The sequence below is a fragment of the Microcaecilia unicolor genome, chromosome 7 (genome assembly GCF_901765095.1).
Source record: "Microcaecilia unicolor chromosome 7, aMicUni1.1, whole genome shotgun sequence".
NCBI classification, from domain to species: domain Eukaryota; kingdom Metazoa; phylum Chordata; class Amphibia; order Gymnophiona; family Siphonopidae; genus Microcaecilia; species Microcaecilia unicolor.
The window spans coordinates 31,776,693-31,800,273 of NC_044037.1; the positions used below are offsets into that span (position 1 = coordinate 31,776,693).

Sequence of the window (23,581 nt, forward strand, 5' to 3'; positions counted from 1 at the left end):
CAGCAATGCGCCTAACTATTTGCGTGTTGGTGTTACTAGGGTTTGTCATAAACTACCCCAAAGTCCCATCTTCTCCCAGTACAGCAATTGGAATACATAGAAACACTGCTAGATGCATTGCAGGCTTGGGCTTTTCTTCCACAGTTGAGAGCAGAGTCTTTATCGGCGCTTGCCTTGCATGTCAAAAGCAGCAAGCAAGTCACAGCTCAGAAGGTGTTGAGATTGATGGGCCACAGCAGTGCATGTCTTGCCCATGGCACGTCTCTACTTGAGAGAAGCCCAGTGGATCCTAGCTTCCCAGTCATCTTGGACAGCTGAGCACCTAGCAGATGTCATCTAGAGTTCACTTATGCCCTTATCTAGTGGACAATTTGGACATAGTTCAATGTGGGAGTACCATTCCAAATTCCATCGCCTCAGAAGATGCTAACAATAGATGCATACAGCCTAGGATGGGGGAGCTCGTGTAGATGAGCTTCACATCCAGGGGACTTGATATGCTCAGGAAATATATCTCCATATCAATCTTCTCAAGCTCAGAGCCATTTGGAACTTAAAAACATAAGAATAGCCATACTGGGTCAGACCAATGGTCCATCTAGCCCAGTATCCTGCTTCTAAAGGTGGCCAATCCAGGTCACAAGTACCTTGCGGAAACCCAATTAGCAACAACATTCTATGCTACCAATCCCGGGGCAAGTAGTGGCTTCCCCCATATCCATCTCAATAACAGACTATGGACTTTTCCTCTAGGAACTTGTCCAAAGCTTTAATATTAACTGCCATTACCACATCCTCCGGCAGCGAGTTCCAGAGCTTAAATATTCATTGAGTGAATATTTCCTCCTATTTGTTTTAAAAGTATTTACATGTAATTTCATTAAGTGTCCCTTGGGCTTTGTACTTTGTGAAAGAGTGAAAAATCGATTCAATCATATCTTCTCTCCCCCCCCCCCCCAACCATGTTTTTTCCAAGCTGAAGAGCCCTAACCTCTTTAGCCTTTCCTCATATGGGAGGAGTTCATCCCCTTTATCATTCTGGTCATTCTTCTATGAACCTTTTCTAATTCTGCTATCTTCTTTAGAGATATGGCAACCAGAATTGAACACAGTACTCAGGGTGAGGTCGCACCATGGAGTGATACAAAGGCATAACATTTTCATTTTTACTTTCATTCCTCTTCCTAATAATATCTAACATTATGTTTGCGTTTTTAGACACAGTTTTACACTGAGCAGAGGGTTTCACAGTATCAATGATGACACCTAGATCCTTTTCCTGGGCGGTGACTCCTAATGTGGAACCTTGCATCACGTAGCTACGGTTTGGGTTCCTCTTTCCCACATGCATCACTTTGTACTTGCTCACATTAAACGTCATCTGCCATTTGACAGTGTCCCAGTTTTGTAAGGTCCTCGTCCAATTTTTCACAATCCTCTTACGATTTAATAACTTTGTCATCAGCAATTACCTCACTGGTTACTCCCATCTCTAGATCATTTATAAATATATTAAAAAGCAGCAGTCCCAGCACACACCCTGGGGAACTCCACTATATACCCTTCTTCATTGAGAATACTGACCATTTAACCCTACTGTGTTTTCTATCTTTTAACCAGTTTTTAATCCACAATAGAACACTACCTCCTGTTCCATGACTTTCTAATTTCCTCAGGAGTCTTTCTTGAGGTACTCTGTCATATGCCTTTTGAAAATCCATCTTTATTCACATGTTTGTTCACCCCTTCAAAGAAATGTAGTAGATTGGTGAGGCAAGATTTCCTTTCTCTAATTCAAATCAATTCTTGTATACCGCTTATTTTCTCTTTACAGGGTTCAGTGAGGTTTACATTCTAGGTGAAACAAAAGCAGATAATGTTAGTGTGAGGTATGAGAACAATTAGAGATTATTGGTGTAATGCATGAGATCAAAAATATAAGAAAGGATCATGGATGATACTAGGAGGTAGAAGTCAATTGATTGCTATGAAGCAGTCTTTGGGAAGAGAGGTTTTTAGCCTCTTCCTGAAGCTAAGGTAGCTGTTTTCTGTTCTGATGGCAATAGGTAGATATACCACACATTCACATCTCATTACTGCCTTGAGCACGATACCCAACGAGACAGCCAGTTTGGGCAAGCAGTCCTGCAGAATTTGGACCAGATGCACTAAACCTAACGAGCCAGCAATGTGGGTTTTAAACTTGTTCTAGCCAGTTTAGAACACAAGTTGTAAACCGGGGATATGCACAAAAGGGCATTTTCCTGTCACGGTAGCAGCCAACGAACACGATATGCAAATGAGCAAATTAGTATTAAAATACTAATCCGATGCAATGCACTACCGTTTTCTGAGGAAATCACTGTGGAAAACCTAACGGGAGGTCTGCACCTCCTGTTAGGTTTTTCTCGTTGGGGCTGCTGACTTTTTTTTTTACTTCCATTAAAAATCGTGAAAAAAACCCGTCCTTGTTCGCACCAACTGCATGGGTGCTGTGGGTGCGCGAGCACCCCCAATAGTTCACCCACCACCAGAGTTCCCTGCCAGAATTTTAAAAGGCCTCCCTCCCTCCCTTTGAGTTAAAGGCCCTCCTCCTCCTCCTTCTCCCTCCCTTCCTTCGAGTTAAAGGCGCCTATTTTGGGCAAGGGAGGGAGGTAGGCTCAGCGATTCCTGTCCTGTCTGACAGCGATTCTGTCAGCTGGCCGACTGAAATTGAATGCAAATGAGCTAAAGAGCGAGCAGCTCATTTGCATGCGATTTCCTTGATGCATGCCCGTTCCTTACCGATTCCCTTAGCGAATCGGTAAGGGAAGGGCTTTAACGAGTCTTTAGTGCATCATCCCCTTTGTTCAGTGTCTAGAATCCAACTTCACCCCTCTAGGCACAGTTTTCTTCTGTTCAGGCTGCACTTCTGTAACTAGTTGATTAACAGGCCTCAATGTTTTGCGTCCCTATTGTCCTAGCATTATTGTTTTTGTTGAGCCTGGTAGCTAGGGATTCCCAACTGTGAGCATACGATGGCCTGCTTGTCCTCAGAGAAAGAGTTACTTACCTCTAGTAGGTGTTTGAGGACTGTAGGACAACCCTTGGAGTTGAATTCTTTAGTTTTTTACAATGACTGAGGGACGTATGCTTGGTGTCTGGCAGGAAGGCACTAGTGTGTGTGCAGTGGGACGCTGCTAGAAAGTTCTTGATATTGCTAGCTAGCATCCACACCAGGCTTCGTTAGATGATGTTGCCCAGATGTGAAAATATTTGGCCTGCTGTCTTCAGAGCACTTGCTACAGGTGAGTAATTTTGCTGTCTCAGCAGTGCGATAATATGAATACTTTAATTTGACCTTCAAGCCGTGTCCTTTTAACCATCCTGCAATTTGAGAGTATTGATCATGCTAGCTAAAGTATCAAAGGTCTGATTTGTAAGGCAAATAAACCATGATGTCAGCATGGATCTAAGTTCTAATCCAGCCTCCACTAACACATCACATAAAGGTCATACATAAGAGTAGCGGACAAAACAGAATCTAGCTGGACATTCAGGTATAGTTGGTAGGTCTCTGTACCAAAGGACTTAAAGCTTAGGCTCTTACCTAAGTCAATGGAAAATGCTTTCTATGTGGTCTTCACTGTTACTTCTGCTGCAGATGCCAACTCTCCCCTCATACCTGTGGCCCATGCAGGTAGCTGATACTAATTGTGCAGCACTTCCTAGACAGAGGACCAGATAACTGCTCGGTGAACCATGTGGGCTGCCAGAGGAGCAGGTACCTAAGCTAGTTATGAGGCTGAGTGGCTGAAACTGAATTAATTGTGCCACTTCCAGGCCACAGAGGAGACAGAACGGCATGAGCAAGATGCTCTCTAACTTTTGTCAACTAATTTCTGTGCTGATTCTATATCAGATTGGGTGCAATCTACCCGTAAATACTTTTTCTAAAAATGAACATTTGCTCCTAAAAATAAAACTGTTTTTGAATGTATCTATGCAAAAGAAGTCAAAGAATGTTGCATGCTTGATTTTCATTAAAAAAAAAAAAAAATTAGTTCTCAAAGGACAGGCAAGCCTATAATTATCACACATGGGCAACACAACCTAGTTGCCCAGTCCGGAGCTTATACCAAGCTAAAAAGAACTTTGTGGAGCAAGAGACATGCTCCACTGCGCATGCGCGAGTGCCTTCCCTCTCACTGCAAGAGTGCAGGACCGCAAGTTGTTGTTTTTTTTTGTTTGTTTTTTTTAACAACGATGGGGAATCACTTTCCGCTCTTCACAGCCTGATTCAGAAGAGCTTGACGAAGGAGGCTTCTAGGCCTGTGAGAGCTTCTTGATGTTCCTCAGTACACATCTCCGAATCTTCTACTCGATGGCCTAATCTTATCTCCCCTCGGAGGTCTGCTGCTAGCGTTGATAGCTCCTCTTGTACTGTTTTGATATCTTGTTTGATCTCTTGTAGCAATATCCAAATCTCCAGCAATGGTTCTGTCTTCTGCTGGCTTTTCAGCCAACTCCTGTTCGGTTTCCAAGCACTGCGTAAGTTGGAGGAGCAGCGCCGTTTCTCCAGCCGTCGCTATCTTTATTACTGCTGTTTGTGGCTGGTGTTGTGGACTATAGGCAAAATCCTTAAGATTTTTTTTTGCTGAAGGAGCGACATTCTGGTGTCTTCCAATGCAGTAGAGCAAGACCTATCTGGTTATGTATGGTTGGAATGTAGATTATTCCTATTGCATGGGATATTGGTGGATGGAAAATTAGGGCTGCTGGAGCTGAACGCCGAGAAAACGCACTGCTTGGTTCTCTCCTCTCCCTATAACAAACTCTGGCCCCCTACATTGATTACTCCAGAGCTTGTCCTGCCTATCTCGACATCCCTAAAAATCTTGGGAGTTCTGCTTGACAGATCTTTGTCATTAGAGCAGCATGTGAACTCAACTGTCAAGCAAATGTTCTACTCTCTCTGGAGGCTTAAGCGTATCAAGCCATACTTCCCTCGAGATTTCAGCAGCCTTGTCCAGGCCCTGGTGATTAGCCGTCTTGATTACTGCAATAGCATCTACGGGGGATGCACAAGTATGCTCCTAAAAAAATTGCAAACAGCTCAGAATACAGCAGCTCGTCTTATCTTCGGCAAATCTAGATTTGACAGTTTGAGACCGTTACGTGAGCAGCTACACTGGCTTCCTGTGAAAGAACGCATTGCCTTCAAAACCTGCGCATTGGTGCACAAAATCATCTATGGTGATGCCCCTTCCTACATGGACACTCTCATTAACCTGCCGCCCAGGAACTCCCGAAGGTCGGCCCGCTCGTACCTCAACCTCCACTACCCTGCTCCTCATGGCCTCAAATATAAGACCATCTATGGTTCATCTTTCCCTTATCTCAGCACTCAATTGTGGAACGGGTTGCCTCGAGAGGTCAAATTCACTTCAGATCACCCGACCTTTAAGAAGCGGCTCAAGACCTTCCTTTTTGGTAGTGCATACACTAAGACCCCTACAGGTGCCATACCCTTTTAGTCTACGGCTCCCTCTGTGAAAACGTATCTCCTCCCCTCTCTTTCTCTCCCTCCTTTCTTTTTTCTTTCTCTGTCCTGTGACCTTGTCCACTGGACTTTGTACTATTGTTTGCTTATTAATTATTGTTCGCCACATTGAGCCTGCCCATGAGCGGGAATATTGTGGGATATAAATGTCATAAATAAATATTGGTCAATGATGTCACTTCCTCCCACAGATTGCATTCTTTCACTTATGCCCAGGCTGGGCTGATCCTGGAGGGACATGTCAAGGCTCACAATGTCAGAGCTGTGGTCTTCAGCCCACACATTCACACCTCACTACTGCTTTGAGCAGGATACCTGATGTGACAGTCAGTTTGGACAGATAGTACCGCAGCATCTGTTTGGGGTCTAGAAACCAACGCCACCCTCCTAGGCTCATTTTGTTTGTTTGTGTCATTTATACCCCTCATTATACAACAGTTGTTTCAATGTGGCTTACAGATAAAGGCGTAAAGATACAATTTAAAATGGAAAATAGTATGGGTTACATATAGTGATACAATTGATTACATTGCTGCACACTCAGATTGTATTTAGTTTCAGATTGATCTGTGTTCTGTCCTCACTATTGTGAGGCCCAATTGACCAGTAGTGGTTTTCAGTGAGCCTGGTTGCTAGGGATTTCCGATGTGTGAGAATTATAGGCCTGCTTGTCCTCGGAGAAAGCAAAGACACTTACCTGTAGCTAGATTAAAATTCAGATCTGCTAGGTTCACATGTCGCTTAATATGTTTTATTATTTGGCTTTGGCTTATCCCTTTTTCAGTTGTAGCTCAAGGTGACTTACATTCAGGTATAGTATATGTATTTCTCTGTCCCTGGAGGGCTCATTATCTGTTTGTATATGAGGCAATGGAGAGTTACGTGACTTCCCCAAGGTCACAGGTAGAAGCAGTGGGATTTGAACTGGGCTTTCCTTTCCCTTTCTTAACCCACTGCTCTAACCCATTAGGCTGCTCCTCCATGTCATATATTTATTTATTAGGATTTATTTACCGGTTTACAGGAAGAATAAATATAAACAGTAGATGATTACAGCAGTAAAAATATTCAAATGCAAAGCATGGCATAGTATACTACTTGCAATGTCAACACAATATGTAATAAAACATTTTAATAAACAGCATGGGGTTATAAGAAAAGATGCAACATATAGGTAAAAGAGTAAGAGGGTTCTCCTGGGAACGTAAGCATCAGTGTTCAGATTACACCTACAGTGGTGGAAATAAGTATTTGATCCCTTGCTGATTTTGTAAGTTTGCCCACTGACAAAGACATGAGCAGCCCATAATTGAAGGGTAGGTTATTGGTAACAGTGAGAGATAGCACATCACAAATTAAATCCGGAAAATCACATTGTGGAAAGTATATGAATTTATTTGCATTCTGCAGAGGGAAATAAGTATTTGATCCCCCACCAACCAGTAAGAGATCTGGCCCCTACAGACCAGGTAGATGCTCCAAATCAACTCGTTACCTGCATGACAGACAGCTGTCGGCAATGGTCACCTGTATGAAAGACACCTGTCCACAGACTCAGTGAATCAGTCAGACTCTAACCTCTACAAAATGGCCAAGAGCAAGGAGCTGTCTAAGGATGTCAGGGACAAGATCATACACCTGCACAAGGCTGGAATGGGCTACAAAACCATCAGTAAGACGCTGGGCGAGAAGGAGACAACTGTTGGTGCCATAGTAAGAAAATGGAAGAAGTACAAAATGACTGTCAATCGACAAAGATCTGGGGCTCCACGCAAAATCTCACCTCGTGGGGTATCCTTGATCATGAGGAAGGTTAGAAATCAGCCTACAACTACAAGGGGGGAACTTGTCAATGATCTCAAGGCAGCTGGGACCACTGTCACCACAAAAACCATTGGTAACACATTACGACATAACGGATTGCAATCCTGCAGTGCCCGCAAGGTCCCCCTGCTCCGGAAGGCACATGTGACGGCCCGTCTGAAGTTTGCCAGTGAACACCTGGATGATGCCGAGAGTGATTGGGAGAAGGTGCTGTGGTCAGATGAGACAAAAATTGAGCTCTTTGGCATGAACTCAACTCGCCGTGTTTGGAGGAAGAGAAATGCTGCCTATGACCCAAAGAACACCGTCCCCACTGTCAAGCATGGAGGTGGAAATGTTATGTTTTGGGGGTGTTTCTCTGCTAAGGGCACAGGACTACTTCACCGCATCGATGGGAGAATGGATGGGGCCATGTACCGTACAATTCTGAGTGACAACCTCCTTCCCTCCGCCAGGGCCTTAAAAATGGGTCGTGGCTGGGTCTTCCAGCACGACAATGACCCAAAACATACAGCCAAGGCAACAAAGGAGTGGCTCAGGAAGAAGCACATTAGGGTCATGGAGTGGCCTAGCCAGTCACCAGACCTTAATCCCATTGAAAACTTATGGAGGGAGCTGAAGCTGCGAGTTGCCAAGCGACAGCCCAGAACTCTTAATGATTTAGAGATGATCTGCAAAGAGGAGTGGACCAAAATTCCTCCTGACATGTGTGCAAACCTCATCATCAACTACAGAAGACGTCTGACCGCTGTGCTTGCCAACAAGGGTTTTGCCACCAAGTATTAGGTCTTGTTTGCCAGAGGGATTAAATACTTATTTCCCTCTGCAGAATGCAAATAAATTCATATACTTTCCACAATGTGATTTTCCGGATTTAATTTGTGATGTGCTATCTCTCACTGTTACCAATAACCTACCCTTCAATTATGGGCTGCTCATGTCTTTGTCAGTGGGCAAACTTACAAAATCAGCAAGGGATCAAATACTTATTTCCACCACTGTATATTCGCTACTTTATTAGAACATCACATTTAGACTTCTGCAGAGGTGACAATAGTATTAAGTAGCATGTTCATCAAAATTATGATCTTCTTTATTAGTCAATATAGCAGAATGAGCTGACAATATCTATACCAGGTTCTCATGGTGTGTGCTATCAGATCTGATTGCCTCATACTCTGATCCAGATCAGTACCCATACATGGTTGCCAGCAATTAGGAATACCAGCGGCAGATTACAACAGGGCAGAGCTCATTTCTCAACAGTCCTACATGCCTCACCTTCCTAGTCATAGCATATGTTCTGCCATGTGACAGTTAAATGGGCATGGGCAGCGGGATGCCACTTTATGCTGCACAGTTGCTGTACACAGCACCACCACCTCTTCAGCTCCTTTCATCCTCTCAACCTCATGCAAAGCACTGAGCAATTCTGAATGATACGGGCAGTGATATAGCTCTGGCAGCCCCATGTTAACATCCAGCACTAGCCAAAGTAACAGTTGGCTGCCCATTTTGCTCAGGTTTCTGTCTCCTATATTGGTATATAGGGGGAGCTGACAAATTCTGTTCACAGTAAGGAACTTAGGGAATAAGACAGAGAGGAATAATCCATATGTTGGGAGAAGCTGATGGAAAGAGCAGAAGACCAGAGTTAGTCAGGGACAAAGGAAGCAGGAGCATCTGAGGTATAAAAAACTACAGCGTGTGACAGATGTACCCATGTAAGAGAGCTGAGAACAGAGATCGAAGAATACCCTGAAGCAAGACTCCTCTCTGCATGAGCACAAGACATGATTGGCTGTTTTGGAAAGTGGGGACCTGTCAGGGGGATGCACAAGATTGTTCCAGAATGAAGCCCTGCTTTGAAGGCTGCAGCCTCCAGTGATCCTGTTAAGAATTGAGGTTTTTGTTTTGATCTGCAGCCACTGGGAGAGAATCGTGCTACTAGTCGGATGTCAAGCATGTTTACAAGCAAAATTACACCTTGTTTAGGTAAGGGCAGTGTGGGTTCCCCGCTGCGTGTTCAGATCTCCTACCAGGTCCAGGTTTGTGTAGGTGGAGTGAAGTTCATGGCCATGCACACCTTTACAGCATTCCTTGACAAATTTTCTTTGGCTGTTGGAGCCAGCCCTTTAAAAAACCAAAACAAAAAACAAACACTAAGAAGCCAGTGGTTAAGATCTGTGTGTCTCATATAGTCCCCTGCCCCTTGCCATTACCCAGTTTCTATCCCAAACAGTCTCAATCCCTCTACTACTTAACAAGACTGCCATTCCTCATTCTTCATCTCTCAGGCAGGATCTCAACCATCCAGCAAGCTTGACATTTTTCCCCTTCTCGTTGCTGTTTGCTACTGAAGAATTAAACAGTTGTTGATATCTGCATACATGACTCTTGTTAGATTTAAACAATGCAGTGCAGGAGCTCTGGTTCAAGTCTCCAGTGTCTGAGAGACTGACACTGCAGCTCTTATATTGTGCAAGTTAAATCCAGAGAGCCTGTATGCAGATGTAGAAGAGTGCTTACTTTTTGGCAGAAGCCAATTCAGGCCTTTAAAAAAACAAACAAAAACATTGGGGGCTTAAAATTTATGGATGCCTGCCAAGGTTCAATTTTTAGTTGCCACTTGTCAAGGTCTGCCTTGAAGGCCCCATATGCTTTGGACTGGGGTAGGAGTTTCTTGTTCTTGAACAGGAGATGGATTCTCAAAGCAGGAGATTTGGCAGGCCTAGCTAACGCCCAGGGTATTGGTTATTCTTTCCGTTTTGATCTTACAGATCAGGATAAACCCGATGGTGGGCCCTGGGCAAACTAGCATGTTGAGTTCCCCACTGTAATATAAATACATTTTGAAACTTCCACATATAGGGAGGCAAAAGGATTGCTGTCTTATCTCCACCTGCTGGTAGATGGACACAACCCACCAGTCTATGGATTGATTGGCTATGGTTAACGGAAAGAAAATTATCAGGTATGATACATAATTTTACCTTATATATAATACTAGTAAATAAGGCCCATTTCAGAGACAAATGAAACGGGCGCTAGCAAGGTTTTCCTGGGAGTGTGTTTGCTTGAGAGAGTGTGTGAGAGAGAGTGAATGTGTGAGTGTGTGTGTGACAGAGTGTATGTCTATGAGACAGTGTGTGTGTGTGAGGCAGAGAGTGTGTGCGAGTGTGTATGTGAGAGACAGTGACTGAGAGAGTGTGTGTTGCACACAGATACACTGTGTGTGAGAGAGAATGTGCAAGAGTATGTGTGCAATACACAGAGTTTCTGTGAGTCCAAGAGAGTGTATTTGAGCGAGTGTGTGAAACTGAGAGTGTGTGTGAGACCGACTGACACATAGAGAGTGAATGTGATTCAGTGAGACTGTGTGAGAGAGAGAAAGACACTGACTGTGTGAGAGAGTGTGTGACTGATAGTGTGTGTGTGGCAGAGATACCTCCCCCTCCCTCTGTGGTCTCTGGACCCCCTTCCCCCCCCCCCCCCCCCTCCTGTGGTTTCAGGTCTCCCTGCCTCTCCCCCCTACTGCGTGGTTTGCAGCACCTTGCGAGTGTGTGTGACAGAGAGTGTGTCTGCGAGACAGATAGTGTGTGTGTGAGGCAGAGAGTGTGTGCGCGATTCTGCTGTCTCCCCCTGCCCCCCTGCAGCCACCCAGCGTTTCTGCTCTCTCTCTTCGCCCCCCCCCCTCAGCGATTCTGCTGTCTCACCTGCCCCCCTTGCAGCCACCCAGTGAATTTGCTCTCGTCCCTGCCCCCTTTGCAGCCACCCAGCGATTGTGCTGTGCCCCTGCCCCTCCCCATCTTCCTCCTCTGCATCCACCCAGCAATTGTGCTCTCTCCCCTGCCCCCCTTTCAGCCACCTATCAGTTTTCCTCATCTCTCTTCTGTCTATTTAAAACGCACCTCCAGCATTCTTTTGAAGCCTCCGAAAGTTCCAACGTTTGTGTAGTGGTGTAGATCGATGTCTGCCCTGCCCTCGCGTCAAACGTGATGACTTCGAGGGCGTAGCGATACGATTGGTTGAGTGCCATTGCTCCGCCCTCGACGTCATCACGTTTGACGCGAGGGTGGGGCAAACATTCATGGGCGAATTTTGATCTACACCACCATGGATTTAGAACGTTGGGACTTGTGGAGGCTTAGAACGTTGGCGGTGCGTTTTATATAGAGAGAGATGTAAACTATTTTGATTTTAACCACAGAAAGGCATATTATCAAATCCCATTCCCTTTCACTTGCCAGTGCAAACATCTGCCTTGGGGACCAATGAATTATATATCTAAGGGGGCCTCTCCTAAGCATTTGGGTCTTACAATTTGCCTATGCTGTAATCCTGTCCTGTTTACAGATGCCAGATGGTATTGTTTGTACATAAACCTTATGATAGTCTGTAAAGCATAATTTTTAAGTTGTGCTGCAAGTGTGGCATTATCAAACATGAACATCAGCTGTTGGCCTGCTCTTAGTGTAGACTACAGGTAATCCATTCATGCTGCTGTGACAGGGGAAAAGCAGCAGGAGTAAGGGAATACCTTTTTTCATAGAGCAGCTATAAAGAAGCTCACCAAGTGCCCACTCAATTTAACCCAGCTCATCGTGGATACACTGTTTCAAATTCACTATGCTGTTCTCTCTTTACCTTTCATGGTTGAATTTCCTTACAGATGGACAGTGCAAGTCATTGAGGGCCACAAGCTGATGAAGTTTTCCTGCCATTTAAAAAACACACATGGCATGTGCATAGCAAATCTGAATTCATTTGTATGTAACCTTGGTATGAAATTTTAGCTGCTCTTAGGCACATGGGAACTGCCATTTTCCACCTGTGTGCCAGATACTTTAGTTTCAGAGTTAATAACCACAGTAATTAAAGGTAGTATAAGCCATTAATACTTGTTTACTGTTCCCACAAATGAGTGTGAATTCTTTTGAAGTAGATTTGCTCAGATGTTTTAGAAGTTCAAATGGAATGTATTTTATGTTTGAAGGGGAAAGTTAGATGATGCAGTAAACATTTCCTAGTTCCCATTATAAGAAAGGAATAAATATAATTTTAGGCTTAATTCTAGTTTATGCTTTTCCCATCTCCAATATGAAAAGTGGATACACTATTTCTTTTCATGAATTCACATCTGCACTTCTATTGGAAAGTCCCATTCACTAACAACCTGTGTAATCGGGTGAGCCTGCTTTCTGCCCATGCAGGTCCATTTGGTATGCAGTGTTCTATCATGTTCTTTAAGTTGTCTGACAAGCGGCCCCCCCCCCTTTTGATACTGTTTTCTTTAAGATTGATCTCTCGATACATCCACCACCCTCTCCCCCCCCCCCCCCCCCCACACCCGGCATTTTTCTTCCACTCAACTCTCTCCTCAGATAACTGCCTTTCACCCCTCCCTGCTGCTGCTTTTATTTCCATACGCTACATACCAGTACTTCACCTGATGCTATAATGTATTAGGTACTTATTAAATGTTCATTGCAATCTTTTCTCAATGCACAAAAGAAAAATTAATAAGTAAATGTGTAAAAAGGAATGCTTTCAGATTGTATCATCACTCGCACAACATCTAGTGATGCTTAAAAGTGAATGCAATTCCTTTAATCTCTCATCGGGTCATTCCCGAAGGCTGTATGCACACTTCAAAACCAGCCTTTTTACGCCCTTATTGATTTTTTTCTTTTGTGCATTGAGAAAATATTGCAATGAACATTTAATAAGTATCTAATATATTATAGTATCAGGTGAAGTGCTGGTAAATAGTGTATGGAGTTTTGTAATTAGACCAGTTAACTGTTGAACTATAAAGCCGTTATTTCCACTTCCTTGACAGCCCTGTTGCTTCACAGGCTGCCTGATCATATCCTGTCTCTCACCTCTGCTACTCCAAGATGTGCCACTCCTGTGAAGATCACTTTACTACTTGAGTACTTTTGTAAAGGTAGACTGCTTATGTTAACAGTGGCCACATATGAACAGAACCCTGACTAGTACTTAATGCCCCTGGTGGGTCATGGAGTAGCCTAGTAGGTAGAACTGTGGGCTGACAACCAGGGAAACTAGGGTTCAGGTCCTGCAAACTGCTCCTTGCAAACTTGGGCAAGTCACTTAACTTGCCATTGTCATGTTCCATTCCATTTAGGTTGTAAGCTTTCTCTGGGGGCAGAGAAATAGCTACTGTACGTGAATCTCATTTCCCTTGAGCTCAGATTTGGGATGTCAGTAATCAGATCTAAATCTCAAGAGTTGCAAAGCCACTCATCTCACTACAATCTGTTGCTGCTTGGAACTACATACGCAAAAGAAATATTAAGGTGACCAAATGTTTTTAAGAGATTAAGGCTAGGTTTATCTAGCATCAGATCTAAGCAGTTTATTTTTTTTGCTAAGCTTTCAAATGTAGGACTTCATGTTTCTACAGGCTATAAACACCAATGTCCTTAATGTGACGCAGGCAGGGGGAGCAGTTAGTACAAGTAGTTATTGCCAATAATTAGAAGCAGGAAATAATAAAGCTCTCGCTAAGAACCTTTTGAGTCATGCTATGAGGGTGTGCTTACGCTTATAAACTGATCTTTCCATAACTGATTTACATATTTAATTACTCTCCTTTGGGCATTGAGGCAAAGTACAATGTCATTTTAAGTAATAAGTAATGTATATAAAAAAAATATCTGCATAATGTACTGTGGAACAATCAAAGTACCAAACTAATGTACACAACCATTCTGTTCATTGGTAGTTTACCAAGTACCCTTAGTCCAGTAGACCACCCTGCCTACTTTCGTTATAAGATTGCGCTGCTCATACAGGATTGGTCACAATAGGTCAATGTTGGGAAGTGGGTGCAGACATTTGAATTAGTTGTGGTTTGATCTTGTAGTGAGTGATTTTACTGTAGTATATATTTTTAAATTAGCTGTTGGAACATATGTGAAATAACCTGTTACAAAGTCTGAAACAACTTTGCCTGCCAGTCATTTAGTAATGTATTGAATTGTATGTGGGGGATACATTGTAGGAGAAGTAGCTTTACTGGCTTAAGCATGTTCTGCTGTACTGAAGCATGGATCTAGGTGAACTGTAGGAAGTTGAGTTCCAGTCCTTGCTCTAGTGCTAGTCAGCTCATTCCTCTTTAATATGTGTGATTCCCCCCCCCCCTCCATTCATTGTGCCTCTTGCTTGTCCTCTGTCTGTCTGGACTCAAGCCAACCAGGCTTCTGTGCTCTCCAGCTCACTTCCCATTCTCTGCCCAGGCTGTTGAATTGCTCTGGTCATGTATTCCAAAATGCATTCTAATCCAGAATTGCGCCAGTTGTCATGTCTGTGCTGAGTATAAGAACATAAGCACCGCCATACTGGGAAAAGACCAATGGTCCATCAAGCCCAGCATCCCGTCTCCGACAGCGGCTAATCCAGGCCTCAAGAACCCGGCAGAACCCCCCCCCCCCCCCCCCCCCCAAAAAAAAAAAAAAAATTTTAATAATGTTCAATGGACTTTTCCCTCAGGAATCTGTCCAAACCCCCTTTAAACCCCGTATGGCCAGCTGCTGTCACTACATTTTCTGGCAATGAGTTCCAGACTCCAACTACACGCTGAGTAAAGAAAAACTTTCTCCTGTTTGTTTTGAATATTCTAGCTTCATCTTGTGTCCCCTGGTTCTATTGTTGTTTGAAAGTGTAAACAAATGCTTCACATCTGTCCGCTCTACTCCACTCATTATCTTGTAGACTTCTATCATATCACCCCTCAGCCACCTTTTTGTCCAAGCTGAAGAGCCCTAACCTTCTCAGCCTTTCCTCATAGGAAAGTTGTTCCATCCCTTTTATCATAGGGAAGTCGTTCCGTCCCTTTTATAATTTTTGTCGCCCTTCTCTGCACCTTCTCCAATTCCTTTATATCTTTTTTGAGATGCGGCGACCAGAATTGGACACAGTATTCAGCGCTACAACGGCATTATAACATCCTTGTGTTTGTTTTCCATCCCTTTCCTAATAATACCCAACATTCTGTTCGCTTTCTTAGCCACCGCAGCACACTGAGCAGAAGTTTTAAACATGCCGTTGCTACCTCAAGGATGAACACAATTATTTATTTTTGTTAATTCTTGTTTATTGACACCACCAGAAATACACACAGAAGAGGAACAACTACAGTGGTACAATCCAGGCAGTGTAAAAACATGTAAAAACCTCACTGTACCCACATTATGAGGTGCCAACAATTTTCTTTTTTGGAACCCTGGAAATCCCCCCCCCCCCCCCCACACACACACACCCACAAAGTCCACACTACTATCTAGTTAAACATTCAAAATTCTACTGCAGGCCACTGGTGTTAGTCTCCCAAAAGAGGGCCCAGGTCTTAAAGTAGGCATCACCTTTTGGGGATGATAAATCGGTGATTTCTTTGTGTTCCAAATCATAGCTGATCTTCAATCTGCCACTGAAGGGATCTTTGCTGACAGCCAGTGTTGGAGGATCATCTTCTTGGCTATCATTACAGAGTACTTTAAAAAGGCTCGCATACCAGCCACAGCTGTCCCCGAATCCAGAACACATCAAATAATTGCTTAGCCGATAGATTAATGGACATGTTTCTCAGCTATGGAAAACTAGTTGGTCTCTGAGTCCAGAAGACTTGAGTCTGCAGGCAAGGCCAAAACATGTGCCCCCTCCGCTGAATATCTCTGACAAGTATCCTCCCTCAACAGTTGCACAAAGGGCTCGATAGAGGGGCAAATGTGCAGAAGTAATAAGAATTTGTATTGAATCTCCCAAAGTCTGGCACTTTCAGTTAGGGAGTATACATTCAAAAAGCAAATCTTTAGTTGTTGAGCTTGCAGACCAATGGCCAGCTCCCCAGACCACTTCTGGCCCAGAGGTGCATAGTCAAATTCAGGCAAGGTTTCTCGCAAATAACCATGGTAATATTTCAAAGGGATAGACAATTGTGCATCTAAACCATACATTGTGTTAATACTTAAGATATCAGAGAAGGCCCGGGTAATGATCTAATATAGTCTTTGAATGTCCTAAGAACCACCCCCCCTAAATCAAGCACATGGTAGAGTTATATGATCCCATAAGCTGACCACCGCCAGAAGGCAGGTGAAGTATCTACAGCAGGAAAATCCATATTCCTGGTGATGTGCAGCAAGGGGGAAACAGTACTGAACACAATTAATTTTATGTAGTAAGACATGAATGCATTTCCTTCTTTGAGGTGGTCATGCAGCCTAAAGATCACCAACAGCTGCATGCATACTTATGAAGGACTGCAACTAGAAAACAAATTGATACCTGATCAAGATAGAAGGTTGCTCTCTGCTGTGTGAGAATTGATGGATGAAGCTTGGTATTTAATAGGTGGGCTGAAAGATTCAGTGACAGTTGTTTGCATTCAGAAACACTATATCAACTTTGTAATCCCTTGTGGATTGTCATCTAATGGAAACAGTTTTCTCAACTCTGTGTGCTTGACCAAACATAGGAAGTACTTGTCAGACATTTTCTGTACCAGCTCTTTGATTTACATAGTGATCATCTGCCCTTTGAAAATTCAAATCTCTAATATGCATCGTGAATGCTAAATAATTTCACGAGGAGCTTCTTGCTCTATGCTTCCTGTAACAATCTAGTCAGGCTTTGACTGGGGGAGTAGAATATGAGCTTGGGAAATGCTTTAATGGCTGTTCACTTTTTTCCAGTCTGTGTACTGTAATTAGTGTCTAGGTTAGTAGCCCTTTGTCTACAGTCTTTGCAGCTTACATGTAAATATCCATCAGAGAGCATAACCAAAGGCTTGTATCAGGCAGCCTCTGAAGTGTTTGAAATGCTGGATACAGGGACACAGAAGTGGTGTGCATGATAGTGTTAATATTTGTAGTCTGGTACTGAGGACAGGAGCCATAAAGGTTTTGATTTTAAAATTTAAGCAAATTCACAGTCTCCTTCCTTCCTACTGTGTAGAACATGTAAAATATTCAGTAGTTTTTGTTAGTATCTCGTCATTGACTCTAATACTAATCTGCAATGGATAATTTCTCTGATCCTGCTCTTTAATGAATGCTATTCTTTTTATTTTCTTTAGCCATTTTTTCCACAAGACCTGTATTGACCCCTGGCTGCTAGAACACAGGACATGTCCTATGTGCAAATGTGACATTCTCAAAGTTTTAGGAGTTGAAGTAAGTCCTCTTCTTCTTGGTACTCTTTTTCCTAAATCATCTTTCGGGTAGCCCTGCTAGTACACAAAATGTTTTTCTTAGAAATACAAACACTTTAATCTCTTAGGTGCAGATGATTTTTTAAAAACCTGCACTGTTCCGAACAGCGCTGTAAAATTAGCGCCAGAACAGCATGGGGCAATAATGCCCCAATGATCAAAGCTAATAGCATGCAAATTCATGTACTCTATTAGCTCTTATCATAGGTGTACATCTGCGGGAGGATTGTGCATGGGGTTCATGGCAGAAGGACTAATTATGGAGATTTCAAGTACTTGGTTGTTAAGGAAAGCACAAGTCTGTTGTCAGAGTTTTGGTGATGCACCTCCCAGCTCTTGGTGACATTCTGAGAAACACTGGGCTTTCAGAATAAGTGTTTTGGGGGGGGGGTTTCCAGCTTTTAAATGATCTTAATTTGTGAAGATTAAGGTATCTTTTTTTGTTTTTTTCCTCCTACTCTGCCCAAATTCCATAGGGTGACTGTTCAATTGTAATTTGAATTCTCCGAGGACAAGCAGGCTGCTTGTTCTCGCATGTGGGGTTGATGTGTGCGTCGGCCCAGGAATCGGCATTTTGCAAGCAAAATATTAAAAAAAAAGTTTTGCCTGCACGGACTGATTTCCTGCCCATCACGTGAGCGCGTGCCCTCAGTTTTTCTTTCTCCGCGTTGAGGTGCAGTAGTTTTTTCTGCGCTCCTCTCAAGCTCAGGAAGAGTCTTCCAGTCGTATTTTTCTTCCGATTTTTCTTTATTATTATCATGTTTAAAAAAAAAAAAAAAACAGGGTCCCATAGTTCTGTTTAGCCCCTTTTAAAGTTTTCTTTCTTGTTCGACGCCGCGCATTCGGGTTATTCTCTTATTTTTCTGCCCTTTTTTCTTTTATCAGGCACAATCACGTCCTTTAATTTCTCTGAAGCTGTTTTTCCTTCCATGTCATTGAAGACACCCAGCGGCTTCAAACGTTGTACTCGGTGCAATCGGACTATCTCAGGTACCAATACCCACGCCTGGTGTATCCAGTGCCTTGGGCCCGACCATAGCCCAGCCGCTTGTAGTCTGCGTCTTCGTATGAAGAAACGGACCCAAGCGTCTCGAAAAGCTTTTTGGGCTCGGTCCGGCCCTTCGACATCGAGGGAAGCATTGACGTCAGGAGCGGAGGTAATGGCTGCTGAAAGACCAACTCACGCTGGGAGCAGTGAGGCATCGAGTGGGTCTCCACCTACCTCGAGGCCTCCTGTTATGCAGGCCCCCCGGCCTTCGTCGGACCCGGCATGAGGAGACAAGAGGATTTCACGTCTTCCTCATTGATACCAAGGAGTCTCGATGACGGGCGTTGAGCGAAGGCGAAGAGGCACAGTCATCGTTCTCCTTCGACACACGGTGCCGGGAGCTCTGGGGTGTTGAGGGAATCGGTACCCGAGAAGCATCAGCGCCGAGAGGAGCGCTCCCCCTCTATTCAGGAGGTGCCAATGCGTCGGTCTTTTGGTAGCCCGGTACCTGCTTCCGAACCTCGACAGATTCTGCCACCAGCTCCTTTACCAACCCCGCAGCCTTATCCGACTGCGACTCTCGACGAGCGCATCAGGACCCTGCTTCCAGAGCTTCTGGAAGGATGACTGCGCCAGTCTGCTTCAGTGTCCGGGGGTACTTGCGCCTTCCATACCATCTGCTGCAGCGGCATCCGACCCTTCGCCTGTGGTGAGGTCCCTTACCTCGGTGGCGCCTGTCACCCAGGTCAACTCCCCTTCGTCGGTGGAGGAAGTTTCACCGCAGTCCAGGCGAGCGTCGACTTCTCGGCACCGCCATCGAGGACGTCGCTCCTTGGCGTCGAGGCAGGCTCAGTTTTGGACTGCTCTGAGGGATGTCTTGTCCGATACTGAAGATGATCATTCGTGGGAGGAAGAGGAAGATCCCAGGTACTTTTCTCCTGACGAGTCCTATGAGATTCTCTCTGAACCTTCCCCTCCACCAGAAAGGAGACTTTCTCCACCGGAGAGTCTATCCTTTACCTCCTTTGTCCGGGAAATGGCTGCGGCTATTCCCTTCCCTATGGAGAAAAAAGGGAAAAAAGACTAAACGTCAGCCGGCGTGGCTAAACAGTAAGATAAAGGAAATCATTAGAGCCAAAAAACAATCCTTCAGAAAGTGGAGAAGAGAACCAACTGAAAGTAACAGGATAGATCATAAGGAATGCCAAGCCAAATGCAAAGCGGAGATAAGGAGGGCAAAAAAGGACTTTGAGAAGAAATTAGCGTTGGAAGCAAAAATACATAGTAAAAACTTTTTTAGATACATTAAAAGCAGGAAACCGGCCAAAGAGTCGGTTGGGCCGCTGGACGAAAATGGTGTTAAAGGGGCGATCAAGGAGGACAAAGCCGTAGCGGAGAAATTAAACGAATTCTTTGCTTCGGTCTTCACCGAGGAGGATTTGGGGGGGACACCGGTGCCGGAAAGAATATTTGAAGCGGGGGAATCGGAGAAACTAAACAAATTCTCTGTAACCTTGGAGGATGTAATGGGTCAGTTCAGCAAGCTGAAGAGTAGTAAATCACCGGGACCTGATGGTATTCATCCCAGAGTATTAATAGAACTAAAAAATGAACTTGCGGAGCTACTGTTAGAAATATGCAATCTGTCCCTAAAATCGAGTGTAGTACCGGAAGACTGGAGGGTAGCCAATGTTACTCCGATTTTTAAGAAGGGTTCCAGAGGAGATCCGGGAAATTATAGACCGGTGAGTCTGACGTCGGTGCCGGGCAAGATGGTGGAGGCTATTATTAAGAATAAAATTGCAGAGCATATACAAAAACATGGACTGATGAGACAAAGTCAGCACGGATTTAGTGAAGGGAAGTCTTGCCTCACCAATCTAATGCATTTTTTTGAGGGGGTAAGCAAACATGTGGACAATGGGGAGCCGGTTGATATTGTATATCTGGATTTTCAGAAGGCGTTTGACAAAGTGCCGCACGAAAGACTCCTGAAGAAATTGCAGAGTCATGGAATCGGAGGTAGGGTATTATTATGGATTAAGAACTGGTTGAAAGATAGGAAACAGAGAGTAGGATTGCGTGGCCAGTATTCTCAGTGGAGGAGGGTAGTTAGTGGGGTCCCGCAGGGGTCTGTGCTGGGTCCGTTGCTTTTTAATGTATTTATAAATGACCTAGAGATGGGAATAACTAGTGAGGTAATTAAATTCGCCGATGACACAAATTATTCAGGGTCGTCAAGTCGCAGGAGGAATGTGAACGATTACAGGAGGACCTTGCGAGACTGGGAGAATGGGCGTGCAAGTGGCAGATGAAGTTCAATGTTGACAAGTGCAAAGTGATGCATGTGGGTAAGAGGAACCCGAATTATAGCTACGTCTTGCAAGGTTCCGCGTTAGGAGTTACGGATCAAGAAAGGGATCTGGGTGTCGTCGTCGATGATACGCTGAAACCTTCTGCTCAGTGTGCTGCTGCGGCTAGGAAAGCGAATAGAATGTTGGGTGTTATTAAGAAGGGTATGGAGTCCAGGTGTGCGGATGTTATAATGCCGTTGTATCGCTCCATGGTGCGACCGCACCTGGAGTATTGTGTTCAGTACTGGTCTCCGTATCTCAAAAAAGATATAGTAGAATTGGAAAAGGTACAGCGAAGGGCGACGAAAATGATAGTGGGGATGGGACGACTTTCCTATGAAGAGAGGCTGAGAAGGCTAGGGCTTTTCAGCTTGGAGAAGAGACGGCTGAGGGGAGATATGATAGAAGTGTATAAAATAATGAGTGGAATGGATCGGGTGGATGTGAAGCGACTGTTCACGCTATCCAAAAATACTAGGACTAGAGGGCATGAGTTGAAGCTACAGTGTGGTAAATTTAAAACGAATCGGAGAAAATTTTTCTTCACCCAACGTGTAATTAGACTCTGGAATTCATTGCCGGAGAACGTGGTACGGGCGGTTAGCTTGACGGAGTTTAAAAAGGGGTTAGATAGATTCCTAAAGGACAAGTCCATAGACCGCTATTAAATGGACTGGAAAAATTCCTCATTTTTAGGTACAACTTGTCTGGAATGTTTTTACGTTTGGGGAGCGTGCCAGGTGCCCTTGACCTGGATTGGCCACTGTCGGTGACAGGATGCTGGGCTAGATGGACCTTTGGTCTTTCCCAGTATGGCACTACTTATGTACTTATGTACTTATGAGGTTGAGAATGAGCCCAGGGCTGAGATGCTCGAGGTCCTGGATTATCCTTCTCCGCCTAGAGAGGCTGCAATGGTTGCTTTGCATAATGTACTGAAGGAAGTCCTTATGCAAAACTGGTCGTTCTCTCTGTCTAATCCCATGATCCCGAAAAAAGCTGAATCCCAATATCGGATCCATGGTGAACCTGGATTGATGAGGTCTCAGCTACTTCATAATTCCATGGTGGTGGACTCCGCCCTCAAAAGAGCCAAGAGCTCTAGGGACTATGCCTCAGCGCCCCCAGGCAGAGAATCTAGAACCTTGGACTCTTTTTGAAGGAAGAAGTATCAGGCCACTATTCTCGCTGCCAAGATCCAGACATGTTAGCTCTTCGCGAGCGTCCACTTGCGGAACTTGGTGAGGCAACTGTCCAGCTTGGTTGATGTTCTCCCTCCGGAGCAGGCCAAGCCTTTTCGCCAGGTGGTCAGGCAGCAGAAGGCATGTTGAAAATTCCTGGCCTGGGGTACATTCGACACTTTTGATGTAGCATCCAGGATCGCTGCCCAAGGTATAGTGATGCGCAGACTGTCATGGCTGTGTGTCTGACCTAGATCATTCGGTCCAGCAGCGGATGGCGGATGTTCCTTGCCGAGGGGATAACCTTTTTGGTGAGGAAATAGAGGATCTAGTTGACCAGATCAAAAAGCACAATGATGCTATGGATTCTCTCTCCTGCCAGGTGTCTTCTGCTACTACCTCCTCATCTAGGAGGTTTTTTGGAGGGAAGAGGAGTGCTCCCTATTCCTACGCTAGGCGTAGGTACACTCCTGCTTCTCGGCAGCCTGCCCAAGCTCAGCCCCAGCGTGCTCGTTCTCATCAACAGCATGCGCCTAAGGCCACTGCGGCTCCCCAGCAAAAGCAAGGGACGGGCTTTTGACTGGCTCCAGTTCAGCGTAGCCTCAGTAAACGTGTCCGTACCGGACAACTTGCCGGTTTGGGGGAGGTTAATGTTTTTTCACCAAAGGTGACCACTTATAACCTACGATGGGTGGGTTCTTCAAATTGTCTGGTTTGGATACACCCTCAATCTGGAATCCAAGCCTCCAAATTGCCCACCGGGACTTCAGTCCTACAGTTCCCAGCACAAGCAGGTACTTGCAGAGGAACTCTCCGCCCTTCTACAGGCTCAAGCGGTCGAACCCGTTCCACCAGGGGAAGAAGGGCTGGGATTCTATTCCAGGTACTTCCTTGTGGAAAAGAAAACAAGGAGGATGCGTCCCATCCTAGACCTAAGGGCCCTGAACAAATTTCTTATCTGAGAAAAGTTCAGGATGATTTCCCTCGGCACCCTTCCTCCCATGATTCAGTAAAACGATTGGCTATGCTCTCTGGACTTAAAGGATGCTTACACACCCATCTTGATACTTCTAGCTCAGAGGAAGTATCTTTGATTTCGGCTGGGAACACAGCTCTTTCAGTACCGTGTACTGCCTTTTGGCCTATTCTCCGAGGACAAGCAGGCTGCTTGTTCTCACTGATGGGTGACGTCCACGGCAGCCCCTCCAATCGGAAACTTCACTAGCAAAGGCCTTTGCTAGTCCTCGCGCGCTCGTGCGCAGCGCGCATGCGCGGCTGTCTTCCCGCCCGAACTGGCTCGTGTTTGTCAGTCTTCTTTTGTCCGCGCTCGGTACGGTCGTGTTTTCGCCGTGTCGTGCCCCGCAAAGTCGACCTCGCGCGTTCTCTTCGTGTTGAATTTTAAAAAAAAACACACTCTGTCTGTGGAAAGAGACTTTTCGGTCTTTTTCCCCCGAT

At 44.8% G+C, this 23,581-nt stretch overlaps 1 protein-coding gene across 3 annotated transcripts in view; it reads left to right on the forward strand.

Moving 5' to 3' along the window:
- Window positions 1-23,581, forward strand: part of RNF128 (ring finger protein 128) — a 157,985-nt gene that overhangs the window by 113,528 nt on the left and 20,876 nt on the right. For all 3 annotated transcript variants that reach the window (XM_030209016.1, XM_030209017.1, XM_030209015.1), the window contains exon 5: window positions 17,469-17,565. In XM_030209016.1, the coding sequence (XP_030064876.1) occupies window positions 17,469-17,565 (97 nt within the window). The remainder of the gene's footprint in view (window positions 1-17,468; window positions 17,566-23,581) is intronic.